This window comes from Ambystoma mexicanum, chromosome 4q (genome assembly GCF_040938575.1).
Source record: "Ambystoma mexicanum isolate Mex_15411 chromosome 4q, UKY_AmexF1_1, whole genome shotgun sequence".
In the NCBI taxonomy this organism is placed as follows: Eukaryota; Metazoa; Chordata; class Amphibia; order Caudata; family Ambystomatidae; genus Ambystoma; species Ambystoma mexicanum.
The window spans coordinates 759,746,188-759,767,666 of record NC_090928.1 but is presented as its reverse complement, the minus strand read 5'-3'; the positions used below and the strand labels follow the sequence as shown (position 1 = coordinate 759,767,666).

General features: G+C 48.2%; 1 protein-coding gene across 1 annotated transcript in view; it reads right to left on the bottom strand.

Annotated features, from left to right (window-relative positions):
* LOC138467288 (uncharacterized) overlaps window positions 1-21,479 on the bottom strand; it is a 5,113,521-nt gene that overhangs the window by 4,380,914 nt on the left and 711,128 nt on the right. Inside the window, exon 3 of the mRNA XM_069607285.1 lies at window positions 7,964-8,023. Coding sequence (XP_069463386.1) covers window positions 7,964-8,023 — 60 coding nt within the window. The remainder of the gene's footprint in view (window positions 1-7,963; window positions 8,024-21,479) is intronic.

Sequence of the window (21,479 nt, the reverse complement as noted above, 5' to 3'; positions counted from 1 at the left end):
GCAGGTCTGGCGGGGCACTCCTGTACCGCCATGAGAAGGTTGCAAAGATGGTCATGGCATGTGTCATGCTACACAACATGTGCGTACGTAGAAATGTGCCCATGCCCCCTGACGCAGAACTGCAAGCACCTGAAGATGGTCATGATGAGGGTGGGGATGTGGCAGCACCTCAAGGAGTCTGCGAGGCACAGGAGGGCCGTGACATTCGTCAGCATCTCATTGATGCATGCTTCTAGCACTCACGCCTGGTGGCTGATACATGGACACGGTACTCGTGGCACTGTGTGTGTCTGGTACATGCACAATATGGACTGTACGCCTATGATGGCCTAGTACACAAAGATCATTGTCCACACATCTCATTGGTTGATCGTGCATTGTTTATGGCATATGTGATATCATGTTGAACACCCTATCGACCGGCCACCCAAGTGAGCCCAACACACCCCCTCCACCCTCCTACCTCCCCCCCGAACACCAGTGTCCAAAGATGCTCATTGTCAGTGGGCAGTCGCTATTGCAAGCCCCCTCTGCGGGTATCAGGGGCACCCCTGCCTGTGGAGCGCAGGTTCCTCCCAGATCTACGTTGGGGGCTGCCCTGGACGGAACTTGCAACGGATGATGTCTCTGCCTGCTCACGTCCATGCATGTCCCTAAGGGTTTGTGAGAGCTCAGTGAGCACACGGCGCACTGCGGCAAGTTCGGCACATACGTCTTTGGACGTCGCATGCAGTTCCCCCCTCAGGCTCTCGGTGCTTCTCTCCATTTGGACTCTCAGGCTCTCGGTGCTACTCTCCATTTGTGCCCTTAGTGTCTCTGTACTTCTCTCCATTTCTGCCCTAAGTGTCTCAGTTGATGTTTCTATGTCTGCCTTAGTGCCCCCACATTCATCGGCATGGTCCTTGAGGAGCGTGGCCAGTTGCTGCTGTTGCACGATTAACTGGTCGAGGGACTGTTGCCTCTGCTGGGCCATGGCCATTTGCAGTGGTGTCACAGAGGGGCTGGTGACCTCATGTTGCCTTGCCACAGGGCTTGTGGGGGATGGCCAGTCGTCGTCTTGTGGGTGCCCCTGCGTGGTATCCTCATGTTGTACGGGATGGGACAGACAGGGGGATTGGGACAGGTCATGGATGGATCTGACTTCGACATCCCCGTCTTCTGTGTCGGAGCATGCTGCCATCAATGGGGTGTCACCTATGGTGCTGCTGCCACCAGAGGCAGTGCCTTCTGTGGCATCCATTGGGGGGACCTGTGGTGCTGCTGTTGTGGGCATGCTGGCTGCTGGGGTGCCTGTTGATGTTCCCTCCTCTGTGCTGCCACCTGATTTGTGCTGCTGCCGTGTCTTGATGCGTGCAGCTGAGGTGGAGGGTCTTTGGCCGTTGGTCTTGGCCCTCTTTGCAGGTGTGCTGGTAGGGGTGTCCTGATGCTCGTCGTTTGGATCGGACCCTGTGGTGGAGTAAAGGAGGGCGAGGGTTATTAATGGGTCTGTGGGAATTGGAATGGCATTGTATCACATGCATTGGGGTGGTACCTGAGGGTGATTTGGGTCGGGGCCTTGGAGGTGCTTTCATTTGTGTGTGGAGTGAGGGTGCAGTTGTTTGGCAGCCTGCAGTTAGGGTGTGCCTGCTGCACGTGTAGTGGGTGTTTTTGGGGTTTTTAATTATTTATGTATTTATTGTGAGTTTTAAAGTGCGCTATCAGGCCAATGTGTGTGGACGTTCTCCTGGACATGTGTTTCTGTTGCACTATGTGGACACATGGTACTTCACATGATTGGACATTGTGGATTTGGCTTTGTTTCATTTGGGCCACCTACCTGATTCTTCGGATGTCTGCACTCCTTTCTCCATCCCTCCGACTCCCTCTATGCTCTCCATTCCTATGGTGGAGGCACAGATTTCTTCCCAGGGGGTCAACTTGATGGGTGATTCCGATCCTCCCCCGGTGGCTGTGGCAATGTTGCGGTTGGCAGAAAGTATGCTACGGACGCGTATCCGCAGGTCGTCCCATCGCTTTCTGCATTGCTGTGGGTTGCGGGGTGCGGTCCCCACCGCACTTACCCGCTGTGCCACCAGAGCCCATATGGCCTTCTTGTTCGCAAGTGCCGTCCTGGTCATTTGCGTCGAGAAGACGACGGCAGCATTCTCCTGGAGGGTCTCTGTTAGCACGGTGAGTTCCTCACGGGAGAAGTGGACCTGCCGCTTGCGGTCGCACGCTTTCTTCGCTACTTTTCCCATTTTTCTTGGTTTCGCTAGGGTGGATGACGGGTTGGGGTGTGTCTCAGGGTAGTGTTTTTAGTGGTTGTGTGGATTTTGTGGTTTTATAGGTGTACGGCGGGATGTTTCCCGTTCCGGGCCCATGTTTTTACTTCCGTTTCCGTATATTTCCGGTCACCGTACTTTCCGGTTGGCGCTCACTGCGGTGTCCGCTAAGATGGGTGGCGGTATTGCACCTAGGGTGCCGTACGGCGGCGGTGTGGGCCGTTTTGGGGTCATTTCCGCCATCGCGGACTTTGCACTTCCGCCATGCCGTGGTGCTCGTGCCCGATGGGTCGGAATGGGCCGCACTTTGCTCCATCGTGCAATGGCGGAAACGCTATTTACGCTGTGGCGGTCCGGTCAGTCACTTTCCGCCAGGGTCGTAATGAGGGCCAATGATTTTTCATTTCTATAGTGCTCACGCCTCAGCGCTTTACAAAGAACATATTTACATACATGAATCATCCCAACCAAAGTTGGTACGATAAGGCAAAACCATTGAAGACATTAGCAGCAGACTGTCACAGCCATGTGTTACTAGGACAGCCGTGTCATTATACAAACAGAACTCGTATATCACACCATCCTGCGACTAGTATATCTGGATTGCAGCTGACGTGACTTCACATCAGAGCCAAGAGTTAGGCAAAATCAGATGTGCCTGCTTGTCAGTACAATACAATAGCAATTTTAAAAATTAAATGTAGAGGGAGGCGTGGCCAGCAGCGCCCAACATGACTGCCTAACCCAAACTGGCAGCTCAGACTATCCTGGGGAGTCCGCGGAGAGCAGTGGAGGGAGTTCTGAGTTGTGGCAGCAGCTCCAGGCCCATTTCTGTCTCCCGATTAGAACCAGGGTAGGGCTGAAGGGTGACTGACTTTGGCAGTGGGTGACATTAGCAGCATGGCCAGTAGGCCATTAGGGAGCACTGTTGAAGACGAACGAGGTGGTCGAAGCTGTGTAGCCTGGCAGGTGGCATCCCCCCTCAGTAAGGCGCTCCGGCCCATGTGTGCATTCTGTGACCCAAGGCAGGCCGAGGTACTATCATCGGAATGCGAAAAGACAGCGGCTCGGGTTGCACAGGTATACCGCTGCGTGCCGCTGGGATGGAGTAGGGAGATCAGCCCGCACGGCGTGTGTACTTTGGCAAGGTACCAGCAAAGGGCCACACCACACACGCTGAGGCAGAGCTGGGAGCAAACGATGAGGGTAGAAAGCCGCAAGCAGTCGGCACACTGTGTACTATGGGAAAGAGCACCGGCTGAAGGAGCAGACCTAGTAGCTTGCACACAGCAGCAGAATGTCCTCTCGCAGCATGCTGGGAGTGGCGCAGAGAGCTCATGGGTGGATGTCATGTGCAGAGACCGCTGGTAGCATGGGTCCTGCGTCTGGGTGAGTACCCCAGCATGACCGGCGCAGTAAGAGGAGCCGTGGGGGAGCAGCGTTAGCAAAGTGTGGCCAAGACTGCCAACATGAAGCTGGAACTATAGGAGTCTGAGAGCCTGCGAAACAGCGGAGGACAGTGAGTTTAAACTTAAACTTGCCCCGAGTGAAGAAGTGGCCCAGAGAGCCAGCGCGAGACTCAGTCGGGGGCCGATTGGGGAAGTCCTGGGCAGAAGAGCGCAGGAGGCTCTGACCGGACAGAATACTGGGCGTTTTGAGGTGGAGTGAAGGCCTGCCTGTACAGTAGTGGAGTCAAGAAGCAGGATGGTGCAGGACCTGTGACAGCTCAGAGGGTGAATCCCAGCACGAGGTTGGGGGTGAGCGGATGCCGCTGCATAAATCACTGCACCGAGGCCGGCCACTAAATACTTACTGGCCCGCAACTCTGCTTCAGGTCAGAGCGGAAGGGTAGCCACCAGCGGAACATGCGCTCTCACAGCAAATATGGAAGATGGAAAAGGCAGCGAAAGAGACCACACACGGCTCTCCAAAGCAGAGCTGCTGGAGTGCCTGAAGACGCTGACAAAGGATCTAAAATATGAACTGGTGCAGTTAGTCTGAGCACAGATGAAGAACAGCACTGAAAAAATCAAGAAATTGGTAGTAGATCTGACCAGCTGAGCTCGCGAGTGGAGGACACTGAGACTGCGGTACAATCTCTGCAGGAAGATGTGCTCCATATCATGGGGATGCTGCTGGCAACAAGCAAAATATGGCCCTCCTGATAACAACCATCAAAGATCTGTCTACCAGGCATCAGCGGGGAAAACCTCTTGATTCGAGGCGCAGCGGAGGGATCAGACCTAAGGAAATGGGTCCAGCAAGTCTTCCTGATAATAGCACTGAAGGCGGCGAAGGACGGCATGGATTTAGACTGGGTCCATAGGGTGGGCCCACTCAGACAAGCTGTGAGAGGTCAGCCAAGGGACATCATTATGAGGTTCCACTCCTATGGAACTAAACAAGAGATTTTGCGGTACTCCCGGAAAAAGGGCACAATCTCCTTCCAGGGGCAATCTCTTCTCATCTTCCAGGACATAGCGGCCCTCACACTGCACAAAAGGCAGGCCTTTGAGATATCACAGAGAAGCTGCAGAAAGAAGGGGTGCACCACAGATGAACCTTTCCCTTTGGGCTAGTCTTTGCATGGAACGGCTGTGAGACAATATGGAAACCCTAGAGGAAGCGGCGCAAATCTTCGGGCTTCAGAGCCAGAGTGAACAAGCGTACAGAGAGGCAATATGTGGTCAACGGTACCAGCCCGCAGAAGACCACATGGACCTGCAGGTGCCGAGATACAACCGGACAGTCCTGCAGGAGGCCTAAGAAGGGGTCTTCCTCTGATTAAATGCATGTGTTGTCTGCAAGTTGGCTCCCTGGGGTAGTCTGGGGAGTACAGAGTTCTTCTCAGGTATGGGGAGTGTTTTGGGGGAGAGGAGTAAGGAACCTTCTTTCCTTTGCCTCAAGCTAGAAGGGGGAAGGAGAGTTGGGACTATACAGGCACTGGGAGGGCTCAAAAGGGGGGAAGAGTTCACATCCTCAATGGTCTCCCTCAGAGTAATGGAGGGCTGGGGGAGAGATTTGGTTTAAGCACCTGTGGCTTCTGAGTACAAGAAGGCATTCCGGATCCTGACAGATAATGTAAGGGGTCTCAACGCCCCAGAGAAAAGGGGAAATTGCTGTGCAAACTGCAGCGGCTTCCGGCGGATTTGGCATGCCTCCAGGAGACACACCTCACAGATTAGGACACACATAGGCTCAGGTCAAAGAACCTGTACACAAGAAACACTTGTGTACAGGCGCGTTATAAATGACTTATCGAATCATTTCATATCATAACTATACCCACCAATTCTTTGCGGGGAGAAGAATAAGAGCAAGGGGATTCATTTTACCGTGGTTAAAACAAACGCAGAGACAGGAGGTGCCTCTACTTGGAGGTGTGGTTTAATGGGGCATCACTCTCGATAGCAGGATTAAATGCACCTAACGCTGGGCAGAATGACTACTGTAGTGCGGTTTTGAGGGACTTTGTTGAATTCGTGAATGGAGACATGATACTGGCTGGAGATTTGAACATGACTTTTGACCCCAATTGGGACGTGTCCAGAGGCTCGTATATGGGCATGACGCAGCCATTGGGGTACCTGCTAAGCCGACTGGAAAAGGTGGGGCTGGTGGACTCATGGAGACATCTCATCACGGGGGTGAGTTATTTTTCATTCTACTCGCACGTGCACAAGATTTATTCCCGACTAGACTATATATTGGTGGGAGGGAGGAGTCTCACAGGTCTCGAGTCAGCCTCCATGGTCACAATTACTCTGTCAGATCATGTGCCAGTGCATATCATGTGGGGCCTACGCTCAGGGGAACCTAAGTCCACCTACTGGAGGCTAAACCCGTACCTTCTGCATGATTTTGTCTGCCGCACCGAGATTGGGGAGGACATTGAGCACTATTTCAGGTAGAAAGCACAGGGGATGACACGCAAAGGGACCAGTTGCGATGGGTTCAAAGCATACATACATGGGGCAGTATTGTCGAAAGGGGTTCGACTCTGTAGAATTTGAAGGGCTGACCCAAAGCTTCAGCTCACACAAATGAACACACCATGACATAAACTTCCCACCAGCATGTGGAAATAGAGCCTTTCATTCCTGGGTAGGAGGAGGCTGTGAGTTTATCTCGCATATCTTTAGATCCTTCGACTCGTGCAAGGCCACATTTGGAGTGGGGGAGACAGATTGCTTTATATGCAGCCTAGGCACTAGGTACTCCAGAAGGACAACATATTGGGAGCTGTGAGATGGCTGATACAGTTTGCGAGGCTGATATTTGGCAGGGCGGCTCAGCAGGTCTAATTTCATAGCTGTAAAGCTGTTTAAACTCAACCCTGAATGAAGGCCTACCAACCTATGCAAAGGGGTGGTATAGGGATCTAGGAAGAGAGCTAGACGAAGAGCAGTGGTCAGGGATCTGAAGAGGTGTTTCGAAAGCAACTGTAAGCATACAATACGCTGAACAAAATTACAAGATGCAGGTGCGGTGGTACATCACCCCGGAGAGGGAAGCACATATGGGAGGCTGTGGTGGAGCAGGTACATACCTGCACATCCGGTGGAGCTGCCCCAAGTTACAGCCCTACTGGAGAGAACTAGGGCAAGCACCGAGACAGGTAACAGGATTAGCGATCGAGATGGTTCACAAGGTGTGTTTATTGGGGATGCTAATCCTGGACATGGGGTATAGTGGAGGGAGCTCACTGCAGACTCTTAGGCTGATGCTGACAGTTGCCAAAAATGCCATCGCTGCAGTATGGAAGTCGTCCCAGCATCCATCCTTAGAGGACTGGATGAGTGGAATGCAGAAACTTCTTATATGTGAGAAAGTGTATTATCCTTTACATAATAAGCTGCCTTGTTTCTTTAAGAAATAATATTAAGGATTTCTGAAATATGTCATGTCTATCAACAAGGACTTCACTTGCCCACTGAGACTTAGGGCTCTCGAACTTCTTCATTTATGGTAAAATGCAGCATATTCCTAAAGCAGTTGGAGGAGAAAGACTTTTGGGAGTGGGGAAGGCGGGAAGTTGTGGATGTGAATGGGGGAAGGTTGGCTAAGGGAAGGGGAAGGTTACTTTCTTGATGTTCTGTTTGCGAGGGTTGACAGTTGTTAAAGTTTTCATGATGTGCAGGGTTGTATATGTTTTCTTGTAATTTCTTTGGAGCAAATTCTTCGATGTGTGTTCAATTAGATTGCTGCTGATAAAGAGATTTGAATACAAAACAATTAAATGTAACAACAGCCAAACAACTTTGTGGGAAAGATGGATATCCCACATCAATGACAAAGGGTATGTATTAGCAATATTGGTGCCATACACATGCCTGCAATCAGTTTCTTTTTTGTTATAAAGAGACTCTTTTTATGCTTAACAGGTAGTATTTATTTTCTACTTCTTCTCGATAGCACTCTATTAACAACACCTATGTTTCATTTAGCAATTTTATTAGCATATTTTTTAAAAGGAAAAACAAATCAACACAGAAAGGGGAAAACAACTTTTGGCAAACCCAAAAAAAGATACACTAATTTCAAGTTCCATCAAGCTAGGAAATGTTTTTTTCCGAAACATATACTTTTAACTTTTTTCAACAAATTAGTTATTCCAGTGTAATCTAGAGGCAATTATTTTTTCAGAGCTGTCATACAAATGGACTCACTTCCCCATCTTGCCTTATAAGAAAGATACTTACCTTCTTCCTGAATAGATGCTTCTATTAGATTTTCAATTTGTTCTCGGCATTCTTCAGTTTCTAAAAAATGATGAAAACATGTTAATGAGTGTTCTCACTGATACTTCTATTTAAAAAGGAGACAAGTAAGCTATGTTTTATTAATTGTATTCCTTTGCACCATTGACATGCTAGCGCCATGACGTGTAATCCTCATGCAGTACAAAAATTGGTTAAAGCAACACAATATTGCAATGTACCTAACCGGCAGTAAACATGGGTGATTAAGCATTCTTTCCAAAAATTGTAAAGATTTCTACTCCCTGATAAATTAAACATGTACTGGACACACAGTATGGCAACTGAATCCCATATCAGAAGACACTCAGCAAGCTTTCTATTCAGCTAAATGTGGTTATATGTTGGACACTGAACGTGTCTTCGAGTTCAATTCTGGCCTACCTAATCTCCACCTTCTGCTCTAACTTCCAGTGTTATGCGAATGACATGCAGCTCTCTTTCAGGCTTCCCACAGCCTCCTCTCTCACACACTCCAGACTGTCTATCTGCGATTCAGGATTGGTGCGCCACCAATGATCTCTGCCTTAATGCCAGTAAGACAGATATTCTTTTCATTGGGACCCCTGCTCCTGCTTTCCCTCTCTCACTCTGGCTGCCTTCGCTTTCCTGTGAGGCAAAAAACCTTAGTGTCATCTTCACTCCACTCTCTCCTTCTCTCCTCACATCACAGACCTTTCCAAGAAGGCCCACTACCAGCTGCACTTCTCCAGAGGTACTCTTCCTTTTCTCACTTTCCGACAGAAGCTCATTGTCTCCAGAGCCCTGGTTCTCTCTCGGCTGGACTACTTTAACAGCTTCTTTCTCAATCTTCCTTCCTCTACTCTCCGCCCTCTGCAACTTATCCAGAACAGGACTGCAAATCTTATAACTTGGTCTCAGGCCCAGGGACTCTATCTCTCCAGCCCTGAAATCTCTCCACTTGCTCCTGGTGGCTGGAAGGATCATGTTCAAGACCCTCTGCATTGTCCACCAGGCTTTCTGGGGATGGGGTTCACACTATATTCAAAATTCTCATCATAAATACCTTCCTTCTCGAACCCTTTGCTCTGCTCCCACTAACTCTATGAGGGTCAGACGCATCTCTAGGCAGAGAGTAGGGAGCAGATCACTTTCCTCTGCAGGTGCCTCCCTCTGGAATGGCCTCCCTGACCCTCTGAAACTTGAGCAGGACCACCTGAAGTTCCGGAAGAAGCTTAAACCCTTCCTTTTCTCCTCTGTTTTCTCTCCCTTCCTCCCCTGCTGACCTACCTGTCTGCTGCGCTGACTGGTGGCATGTTTACCCTCAGAGCCTCACTGGGCACCTGTTTCCTCTTGACCGGCCTCACCCGCACTGCCTCAAGGCCTGTCACACACCAAGGGCTGTAACTGTAACCTCTACAGTCCCCCGCCTCCATGCATTTACCCAGAGCTGTGCTGTCCTGGCTGCACTTCCTCAGAGCAATGCTGCCCTGATTGCACTCCCCCGCCCTTGCATTTCCCCCATTCCCCTTCCCCTTTCGTTCCGCACTTTTACGGTCTGAATGACACAAGGCCTAGTAAGATCATTTGTCTTGCGCTCCCACTGTATCCTCCCTTGTCTTGTCGCGCCTAGAAACACATGTGTACAGGCACGTTATAAATGACTTTTCATATCATATCATACCCACTTTTAGTTCACTCGATATTGAGCAAATCATCATGAAATCTAAACATTCTAGCGCAATGGGAACTTATGGTCTCTGAACTCTGAAAGCTGATTCCAGCTTATGGTCACAGACTACATTTCACTTATTTGTTGAAATCAATATGAAGTGCGCTATTTCAACTTCTTGGCACCAAACTTATATTGTCCCGATTTATAAAAAAGGCTAATGTCAGAATCCTTGAAATTGCCACCTAATAGACCTAATGGAATGTACCAGTAAAATGTTTGCTTTCTTGGTACGATTAGATTTAGAAAAATGGGCAAGCAAATCAATACACAATATATAATTCCATATAGGTTTCAGAAGAGGTTCTGGCTGTTCTCTCAATGGGCTTCTTGTTAAATTACTACAATTGCATGCATTTATGAGAGATAAGGACCCTTCTGTAGATTTGACTGCAGCATTTGGTTGAATTGATAGAGTAAAACTGTGGAACAAGCTCTCGAAGTGCAACATTCCAGGAGGCCTCCTAATGATCTTGAACTCAAAGACCACAGTACAAATTAATAGAAATTCATCAAGCTGTATTTTCGAAGGATTAAGGTAAGGATGCATTTTGGCTCTGTGCTTTTTTATCCACTACTTATCAGATCTTTTTAAATGTTTAAGCACAGCGAGATGGTTTCCCCTGAAAATTGTCAATTTTTCCATCGGTACTTGGCCTTTCGTAGATGATGTAAAAGCCTTTGATAAAACACCAATAGGTCTTCAGCGGTTCTATGAATGATACCAATCTTGTTATTAATGTCAGGAAATCTTCTGTCATGCAAAGTAAAGTATATAATGAACCGTTAAATGCACAATACTGGATAGAGTTAGGATATCCTTTGTTTATGAATGATAGGGAAAAAATGTAATTGATAGACGAACTAAACGTACATCTTTACTACAGGTGGGGAAAATACACTCTAAATATTGTGCTAACAAAAAACCCCTGTGCATTGTTAAATATACATTCCTGAAGTCCATGTTCCTGCTCCTGCAAACTGCCCCTAATGCGCTTGTGCGCTCTGAATGCAAAATGTTCCGAATTGACGGGGAAGCAGCAGACCTGTTTTTATTGGCTGCATATTTGTGCCGCTCCACAGCTTAATAAATACTGAGATGCCTTGAGCCATGTAATGACACTAGATAGTGGTCACTGTATCCGCTGGCTGAGCCACGTTAGACAGCATTTGATAGCCCTAAGCTTGAGACACTATTGGGATGACCCCCAGGCAATCACACAGGAGAATAAGATAAGGGTAAACTGGCTATTAACCATCGAAATTGCGCCAATTTGCAAAACTGGTGTCAGTCTCTATCTCTGGGCCGTGAATGTTTTGTAAACAAGGGGGTCTCTGGATATGAGGCCTGCCTTGATTTTTCGGAACCCCCCCTTATGCGCAGGCTCTATTTATAGAGTTCTGCCCGGGCTGTCTAAAAGTTCAGAAATTTACACAGCACTGGGCTGATACGCATGATAGTAATTCCCCAGTCTTTGGGGTTGGGGAAGAATCAGTGATGCACTTTATGTTTCTATGTGATGGCTTAAAGCACCTGAGAATTATGTATCTCAAACCATTGTTCAATTTGCATGGGATTTGCATATTAAATGAGGCCATGGCCTTCTGTAAATCAATGTGTAACTGGCATGGTGTTGTAGAGGAGAAGCTGAATGCCTCTGCAGGAAGTCCCTTCCCCCTCCTACCTATATGCTGGAAGCCAGAAATTGTGCCATGCATGACACCAGTGGTTGGGCCTATTCCGCGGTGAGTCTTTGAGAAAAGATATCCACTAAGAAAACCCTATCCGATGTATCCCCTTAGAGATGACAATCTCTTGGAAGAGGTCTCATAAGGAGTATGAAGACGAAAGAAAGAGAAGTTGGTGACGTCACAACAGATGAGCGTGATGCACTGAGCAGCGTGGCTGAAGAAGAGGATGTATAGACTTTATAGAATCTGATGATGAAGTAAAGAATCAAGTAAACTTTCATATGCAAAGTGAAGATTTCACGTGTGAAGAGCACTGCAGAACATGCAAAACATGTAATAACTGTACAGATGCAAGCAACGCAAGTATACTAAGTAATCTTAGAAGCTGGCTATATGTAGTGAACAGACTGCAGGTGGTGCCGCCATTATATAGAACCTAGACTTTAGTGTCACAATTTTAGTAAGCTTAAGCGCATGCAGAAGATGGCTGAAAGTTGTGTCACAGTAAGAAAGCAGCTGGAATCGAGGAAGGACCGAGAAAAGCTGTCTGACCTGGTGTTAAAGGCTGGAGCAGCCAAGAACTGGTTATCTATCCTTGAAGAACAGTGAAAGTGAGAAGCTAAGTCATCCCTTCTTAAGGTGCAAAGAAAGAACACTATGAGTACCAAGTTTTATTCATTTAATACAAATAAATGCTACAAAATGTGCTGAATTGCGGGCTCCTGTCACGTGGGCTAGGGATGAAAATAGAAGTTGGGCATGCAGCTCACACTCCCATATATTCCCTGGGGCAAGGTTACTTTACAAGGTTAAGTTCAAAGGCAATCTCCATGGCGGAAGGCATGGATGATGAGAGCTGTTGGGCTAATTGGGTGGAGAGGCACAGTAAAAGTCCACCCACTGACACCTGGGGTACCAGCTTATGTGCTGCTAGTGAGCCGACCGTTCCAGAAGGGTACAAGCGTGCCAACCAATTGTAGAAGGCCATATAACGAAGATCCTTATAGTTTGATAGCCAATGATGAGCTGTGTGTCAAATAACTGTTGAAGAGGACTTGCACTAGGCGTGGGCATAAGTTGTCCACCTGACTGTAGAGTCCCAATCACAACCCATTCCTGTATAGAAAGTATAGATGTTTCCCTTAAGCCAACCACAACTCCCCATAGATTTGTCTTATTTGCAACGTAGTATGAAGTCACGTATGACACATTTTTACTATATGAATGTCATTTATTATGAAATGCTTTGCGTAAGATTATGCTGTGCGACGTCTGTGGATGTCCCTTGTAACTCCCCGTTTTAGACAATTGATATTAAAACGGTTGAATGGGACTTTGTCAACTTCCTGAGTCAGTTTGATTATTTGATGTAAGAGTTACTCTGTATCCCATCTACTGCACGAGATGCTACTTATTTAAGGGCCATGAACTCAGTGTGTATTTTGTTTCTAAATACATTCATAGGGCTTGGTTAAGGAGGTCTTGCCTGTCCAAACCCTAAGTTGACACCTGATTAAATGTGTAATTATTGTTGTCGCTGGCAAGAACATCAATGCAGTATTTGTTTTGGAAACTGGCATGATCACTGATTGGGCATAGCTACCATTTTATGTGTAATCCGGGTGTGTTTTAATTTGTTTGATTGTATAAAAACAGGATAGGCCCTAAAAAGGTATCCTTGGAAATACAACGTATACTGTTTTATTTTAAGATCTGTTTATTATATCTGTGTTGGAATTTTAGGATGCAATTTTATATTGTATTGTAATTTGTGTATATTGTATGTTACCTAAAGACTTTAAGTCGAATAAAGGTTTATGCAACAACAACATATTGTGCTTTCACATTAGTCCACTAGTCAAATTTTACAAAGGGAAAATTATCCCTACTTTGACATGTGGATTGGAAGTAATCAATAATCCTTTGTGAAAATAGTTAGATAAGCTTGAAGGTCTGATCTGGAAGCAAACTCTGCGTTTACCCCTCTTTGCCTTTTTCATTAATTAGAGTTGAACTGGGTCTGCAATCGTTATTCTTAATGGTCTGTTTTAAGAAGCTGTTGCAATTTGGAAAGATATTAAATTCCCCAAATAACTTGTTATTTGGCGATCTATATTAAGCGATCTCCACTAAATCAAAATCTCCTTTAGTAAAAATGTAGATCTGAATGTTAAAAAAATTTGGAGGAAACTGGTACCGATTGCGAGGACCTAGTAGGTAATCCTAGTACAGTAAAACTTAAAACCTAGCTATATGATTGGACCAAGCAATATGAAGCACTTCATAAATATAAGGTTCACAGTCACTAGACTGATATAGTAAGAAAACATATAATTTTACCACATTACACGTGTTCTTCTCCTGATCGAAAATGTAAAATTGTATTTCTGCGCCTCCGCTTTAGCATACTATGTACTCTAGATATTATGGGCCAATTTAGTGGCATTGCATTAAAAAGAATAGGACATGTAATCTCTGCAAAAGACCAAACACTTTAGAAACTTGGAGACATGTACTTTTAGATTGTGATTAAACTTTATTATGTAGACCTAGAGCATTTGAGCCGATCGCCCATGATTTTGACATTCTTAATACTGAATGCTTTTGGCTGCGACTTCTTGCACGAAACAAAACTCCTTAATTTTATCCCTAATCAGATTAGTAAAAATCATTTATGATATGTTGGACGAAACCTACACGCTGTATTTTAATTATATATGGTGATTATTTTATTAGTAGGTCATTTGCCCAAGCACTTTTTGAATGCTTTAGTTGCACATACATGAATGAATTGATAATGTCGATATTTTATGGTGTTAGTTTGTATCATATTTGTGAATGGTCATTGTTCATGTGAACCTATCTTGTGTAACGTTTTACATACCAATTCACAATAAAAATAAAAAAATACAAAAGTCTTTTGTTTGTGCAGTGCATGCCTATAGTGGATAGACACACCATATATAACCACAGTGGTTGACACAACAAAGGCTTATCATTGAAGGTGGCACCCAAACAAATCTCATCTTCATTTCCCTTCCCATCTTATACACCATCAAGAAACGGTTGGCATGCCTTTGTGTTTGACATATATTTTCTTCATTGTGTTAGACAGCGACTGAGTGCAATGTATTCCACTGTCAAAGTCACATAGCAGGTCCCGGATTATGCTTATTTGATTTTGTTTTTAATTATGGTTTGGGAAATACAGACCACATCCCCAAAGTATGACTTTTTTCCTTGGAGTTTGATCTTTTTTTAATGTATCTTCCTGCATTCTTAAATTAAAACTTGCATCAAATCTTATGTCTTTTTCATTTAACAATGTATGGTATGGGAACGTTTGTGGTCGGTAAAAAGATATTTATCGCAGAAAAATATCCGTTAACAGTGAGCAATTCAGCCACCAGGGGGCGCTGAGATGGTCTGACGCATCTCAGCCGGTCTCTTCCTCACAGGCTGAATAAGGGGAATGAGCCTCCCCTTAGCCCCCAGGAGTGAACACCTGACCCTCAAGGGCACCCTAAGGCTGCGGAGCACCAGAGGGGAAAAAACCCTGGAGTCTCTACGCTCCGCACAACCCGAGATTGCTCAGAGGGGGGGGGGGAGTTCCCACGTCTCATTGTCTGCACATCACTTCCAGGACTAAAAGCCGGGGCCCACGGCGTTGGTGAGGCCTGGGTACCGGGACCAGCAACCTATCCACAGAGAGCTCCACTCCCCCTTCCTGGCCAGACGAGCCCCCGAGGGGTTGCAAACGTCTGCCGGAGTGATAGAGAAGGAGAACTTTGGGACATCCGCGTCCCGGCCTTCCTCGCAGCGGATCAGTGGGACTCACGCCGCTCCAGCCTTGCCCTCAAGGGCCTCATACCTCAACGTGGCCGAAAAGGGCCACTAAGTCGGAGTGGGCGACATGCCGCCGCCCCTCCTCTGGCACCCACAACCTCCTGCCAGAACCTGTTCCTCTTCTCCACGCCGAGGAACGGAGAGAGGGGGAGACATATGCGACGAAACCCGCGTCAGCCAATGACCAGACGTGCTGACCCACAGCAACACCACAGTTAAGTCTCCACACGGAGGAAGCCGAGGGAATTGCTGTGGCTGTTACTCCATATAGACTTTGAGCTTCCACTGGGGGAGCTCGCTGGGCACTCCCCCGGCAAGTAGGGGCTGGAGCCCGTGCTGTCTGCAACAACTGCTTCACACGCATCCCCCTCCCCCGGGGAGCCTAACATAGTCTCAGAGCCGAGACGGATCTGTAACCAGCAGAACATCCACACACCAGGACACTGGCAACGCCAACCCCTCAAGTTACGGCTCTGGCACTGGCGGGTGTTTTGTTTGCCTCACCTGGGTCCCTGCTTCTGGGGGAAATCTTGGCGCCAGTGGACTCCTAACCACCCCCTGCCTCCCTTCACCCACCCTTCCCTGCTTGCCTTGGAGGGTGGGGAGAACTGGGGGGGGTAGATTACAGAGCTCAACGAAAGCAGCCCCCCTTGCTGCGTTGCGGCCGACATAGTCAAGCTGGATGGGCACACGGGAGTCCGCCTAGCCGACCCCAGATCGCCTTGAGACATGCGCTGGGTCATAATCCTTCACCCAGCAGGCACTGAGCTACTGCTGCCAGCTCACTGAGGTGTTCCCAGTGGAGTTTTGACGCCGGACACCGCCACATCTCACATCTGCCTGGTACCTGGCAACCTGAAAAATAAACAAAGACCCTCCCCTCGCAGGTCCTCGTGCTGGCACTGAGTCTATACATTATGTGCAGGAACTTTGCTGTGTGCTTCGGAGAGTAAAAGGAAGCAAAGAGAACCTAACCCAGACCTCTGCCTGGTTCGCTCGTGGAGCCGAGAACACTACACGCCTCACACTTGCGTCGGAGAGCTCAGGGACTGTCTTGACTCCAGCTTGGGTCGTTGCCTGTCACTAGCTCCTGCATTTCTTTGACACACGCAGTCCTGCCTCTCCCCTGAAGAACGCAAGAGGGGATACCTCCCAATATACCGGTGGTCATCTTACTGACATGCTCCCCTGGCATCTTGGGGTGGTGAAGTCCCCCTGTTTCTGACTTGTGCGTCGCCTGATGGGAAGGGTGTCCTACCCCTGACAACTTCTGGCCCCCTCATTGTGTCCTCGCTGCAACCTCACAAACTCCACTTCATTTTAAGGGATTGACATCACCTGTGCTTCCGCTGACCTGCCCACTGCAACTCAGTGTGCACCAACAACAGAAAAACCTAGAGCTGGTCTGACCCTGACTCCTGACACGCTCCATCCTTTGCCTCAGCCACCTCCAGGGCCCGCCCACTGCAGTCTTGGTCTGGACTGGATAGAAGGCAAGATAACTGGGTGCCTCCACCAGTTTTTCACTGCGCGTACTACCACCTGCTGCCTCTCCAGCTGACGTCTAACGATCCTCTCGGGCACCCATGGGGATCCCAGAGTTTTGCCGAGGCCAATTGTAAATGGCTCCGAGGCGCCTCCCCCACCCCCCCAGGTGAGATTCACATTTTGCCCGAACTGGTTATCCCCTTTGATACCCATTAATGAGCTGGTCCGAGTCACTACAAAGGTTTCGCCACACTCCGACCCTTGTACCGGAGACAGCCGACATGCCCGCCACCGCGCAACCAAAAGCAATGGAGGCCCAGTCAATGAGTAAGGGCATAGAGACCCTTCTCGGGAGATCCGAGGCTTCAGGGTAGACATTAGCAAAAGGCTGGATAATCTAGATAAGAAGGTGGACTCCGTGGATGACCGAGTCCAAGCCCTGGAAGCAAACCAAACCTCAGTCGACCTTCTAGAGACTCAAATAGACATGCGCCTCTCTGAACTGGAAAGGAGGGCGGAGAAGTGCACTCTAAAGTAGGACGACTTGGAGAACAGAGAGCGCCGTAGCAATCTGAGGTTCTTGGGATTTCCGGAACATGAAGGTGAAACACAGGCGGATATCATAAGGGCCGTTAACGCAGTGATTAGAAAACTCTTTGATGAGGGCAACACCAACGAATCGACAGGGCGGGAGCCTCCACCAGGGGCCCTAGGTTAGTACTGGTGAGATTCCACTATTACTCGGAAAAGAGTAAAATCTTGGCGCTCACAGGGAGGAAGGGCCCGATTGACTGGGAAAATGCACAGATCACAATCTACCAGGATCTCTCGGCCTTCACCTTGGCATGGCAAAGACTATGTGTCCCACTGACGAAATGGCTTCAGACCAAAGCTGTGAGATATAGATGGGGACACCCTTTCGCCCTCTCTTTTGAATATGAAGGTTATAAATACTCCTTGATCACGGAGGACGACATACAGAGGGTGACCCGAGAACTCCTGGGCGAGCCGACCCCTTGGGGCAACCAAGGAGGCAGGAGAAAAGAGTTATCAGGATCCCAGAAAGCCAACGGATTCACTGAAAGACGCTGAGTCTGAGGCAATAAGAAATTCAGGAGAGCAACTCCAGCTTCCCTCGGACTCTGAGCACAATCCTTTCTCAGCTTGCAGCAGATTGCTGCGTGGAGAGGGTTGAATCTTTTAATTTACCTTCGAATATCCGGGGCTGACCTTTGAACCCTGACCACGGGTGGTCATTGTTGTAAAGATGTACAGATAACCCAGTGATTGTCCTGAGGGGTGGTGGGAGCGGGTGATGATGTATGTTGGTTTTGTTTGAACTGATGGGGAGGAGGGGCTCAGGGAGGAGGTGTTGAAGTTTGTTTGCAAACCCGGAGGAGGTAGGCGATGGTGGCCTGGCTCGACAGCATTTCCTATGTCGCAGGCAGACTTGGTGCTTGGAGAGGGCAGGGGGGTTTGTTGGGGGTTTTGTTCTTGTTGTTCCTGGTTTGTTATTGGTTTAAACTACCGAATGGGGACATAATCTCTATGGGGACCACTTCTTTTGTGATGGATCCGAGTGTATCGAGCCAGGAAGGGGGCATGGATCACATGTGCATCCCTAGAGGGAATTCGAGAAAAGGTTATCCCCCTGATGGCTGACACAAACCAATTACTGACGGTGGGTTTGCTCAGGGCCTGAATTCCACTCATAAGAGATCTTTAGTGGTGGGAGAATTTAATAGGTTGGAATTGTATTTTTTATTACTTCAAGAAACCCATTGGGCGAGAGGGAGGGAAATGTCTCTCAGGGCCAAATCCATACAGGAAGTATTTCATGCTTGATGGCAACCTCTTTCCAAAAGACTAATGACGAACTGGGGCTTTCCGATTCACATTCGACACGGCAGGGACACAACCCTTTATTTACATTTATTTCTAAACCCCACGCCACTTTTTCCAGAATCGACTATATCCTAGTCGACAACGCGCTTTGAGAAAGTATAGCCGACTTTGGCGTTGAGCTGGTCCCCTGGTCAGACCACGACCTAGTTAGGGCCCGAATAGGGGTGCCCCCGAAACCCCCGAGAGTTCCAGGTGGTAGTGTAACGACCTGTTGTTGTGAGACAAAGATCTGTCCCAGTCTCTTCTCACAGCCATAAAAGAATACTTCACAATAAATGAAAATGTCAAAGTGGGGGTGGCGGGAGTCTGGGAGGCCTTTAAAGCCACAATCAGGGGTGTTCTCATTGGTATGGGGGCAAGAAGAGAACAGGAACAGGGAAAAGAAGAGAATCTCCTCAGGGGAAAAATAAAGGCTATCCAACTGGGGGGTAAACTCAGGTCCCAAATGTTCGCGGGTAAATGGGCTGAACTCCAACAGCTGAAGGCGAAACTGGCGGCACTCTTGGTGAGAAAAACAGAGACAAAACTGGCCTTTCTAAAAACAAATATATACAGAAAAGAGGGGGAAGGCAGGCAGGATCCTCACCTGGAGGTTAAGGGAACTTAGGAACAGTAGGAGAGTTGACTAATTGAAATTATCTGGGGTAGGGGACAAATGTGTGGACGACTCCTGGATAGCGGAACAGTTCCGCCTATACTATAAGCGCTTCTACAAATCGGATTATATGGGGGATGGGGCTAATGCTGACAGCTTTCTTGATTCACTCCCAATCTCTCACCTCCCCCCAGAGAAAGCTGAACCCCCTCGAAAGGCCCATCACTCCCCAGGAGGTAATAGACACCATCGGCACTATGAAAGGGGGCGCCACGCCGGGTGATGATGGCTTCACTGTTCTCTTCTATAAGTCCTTTCGTTACACCCTTGCTCCATTCCTGGCTAAGTTGTTTAATGCAGCCCTGGACTCGGGAACTCTCCCCCAATCCATGTTATCGGCCCTTATCATGGTTATTCCAAAAGAGGGGAAAGATCCAGCAGAATGCCAATCCGACCGTCCCATTTCCCTTCTTAGCACAGACGTAAAGATCCTAGCGAAGCTCCTTGCTAATAGGCTGGCCCAGCACCACCCTTCCCTGGTTCACGGGGACCAGGTGGGATTCATTCCAGGCAGACAGGGGTCGGATATTAGAAAGACTTGATGCACAAATTCTCAATTAAGAACATAGAAGCCTATCTCCTCTCCCAAGATTCAGAAAAGGCCTTCGACCGCGTCGAATGGCCGTACATGGGCAAGGTCCTGCAAAAGATGGGCCTGGGCGAAAGATTCTGTGTTGCGTCTTTGTATTATGGCCCCTCGGCCAGAATAGTGGTTAATGGCACTGTTTCTGCCCCTCTCCTCCTCTCCAGAGGGACTCGACAGGGCTGCCCTTTCTCTCCCCTCTTGTATGCTCTTGCAATGGAGCCCCTAGCCATTGCCATTAGACTTGATCAGAGGATTATGGGGGTACGCTGCAGAGAACACGATTTTAAGCTCTCACTTTTTGCAGATGATATCGTGGCCTACTTGACCAATTTACATACCTCACTCCCGAGGCTCCTTGACCTGAGACACTCCTTTGGTAACTTCTCTGGACTAAAGATAAATCCCTCAAAATCATGTATAATGCCCATGGGAAAGGGTGACAGGGACATCGAGGGGAGAGACACAATAGGGGGTATGCCTTGGAATCCTCCTTTCAAGAGACTTGGGTACCCTTTTTGAACTGAACTTCCCCGCTATCCTCGCCAATATAAAATTTGACCGCCTAAGCTGGGCTCCCCTGACTCTTTCATGGTTTGGCCGCATGGTTTCTATTAAAATGAATGCCCTACCCTGTCTCCTCTACTTCTTCACAGCCCTCCCAGTCATTGTCCCAGATACTTTCTTTGTGACCCAGCACGCATCAGTCTAGCGATTTAATTTGGAGTGGTAAGAGACAGGGTTAAACACATGACCTTGACTCTCCCGAGGTCCTTTGGGGGTGTCGGTCTCCCAGGTTTTCCAGCAATATCACAAGGCAGCCCAACTTAGGGTAATGTTGGAACACCTGAGGGATGAGATGAGCACCTATTGGATGTACATAGAGGACACCCACACACACCCTAGGAGAGTAAGAGACCTCCTATGGGCCCCAAACAAGGACCTACCCAACCACGTCAGAAATCATCTGACGCTATCAGTTCTATGGGTCTTATGGAAACACGACAAAGCAAACGTAACCCTGACCTCCTGCCCCCCCCCCTGTTCTCCTTGTGGGTTCCCCCCTCGACTTGGGTAAAAAGGGACTGCGGGATACGCACTCATGGTCGGACATGGGTCTGGAGAGAGCCGCTCCACTATTTCACCAGAACGCCTTTATTGATTATGATAAATTAGCAGAACGCATGGGGGAACGTTCAATGTCGATCTTTGAATATCTTTGTGTTAAGGGAACCTTGACCAACCCTAAATGGTGTGCGGATCTTGTCCGGCCCCTCAAACACCTTGAGAAAATAACTGTAGAATCCTCTTCGAGGAAGGGGTCGATGTCCAGGATTTACAGGGTCCTGATCACGGCACAGCTAGAGGGTAGGCAGGGATTCAAACACTTCTGGGAGGAAAAACTGGGGACGGTACTGGACGAGGCAACCTGGACTACACTCTATAGAGTGCTTTTTTCGGGTACGCTTTATACCTTGGCTATGGAACACAACTTTAAGCTTCTCCACGCTTGGCATCTCCCCCCCAATAGGATGTCAAAAATGTTTGCGGGGGTATCCCCATTTTGCCCTAGGGAGTGTGGCCAACGTGGAACTTG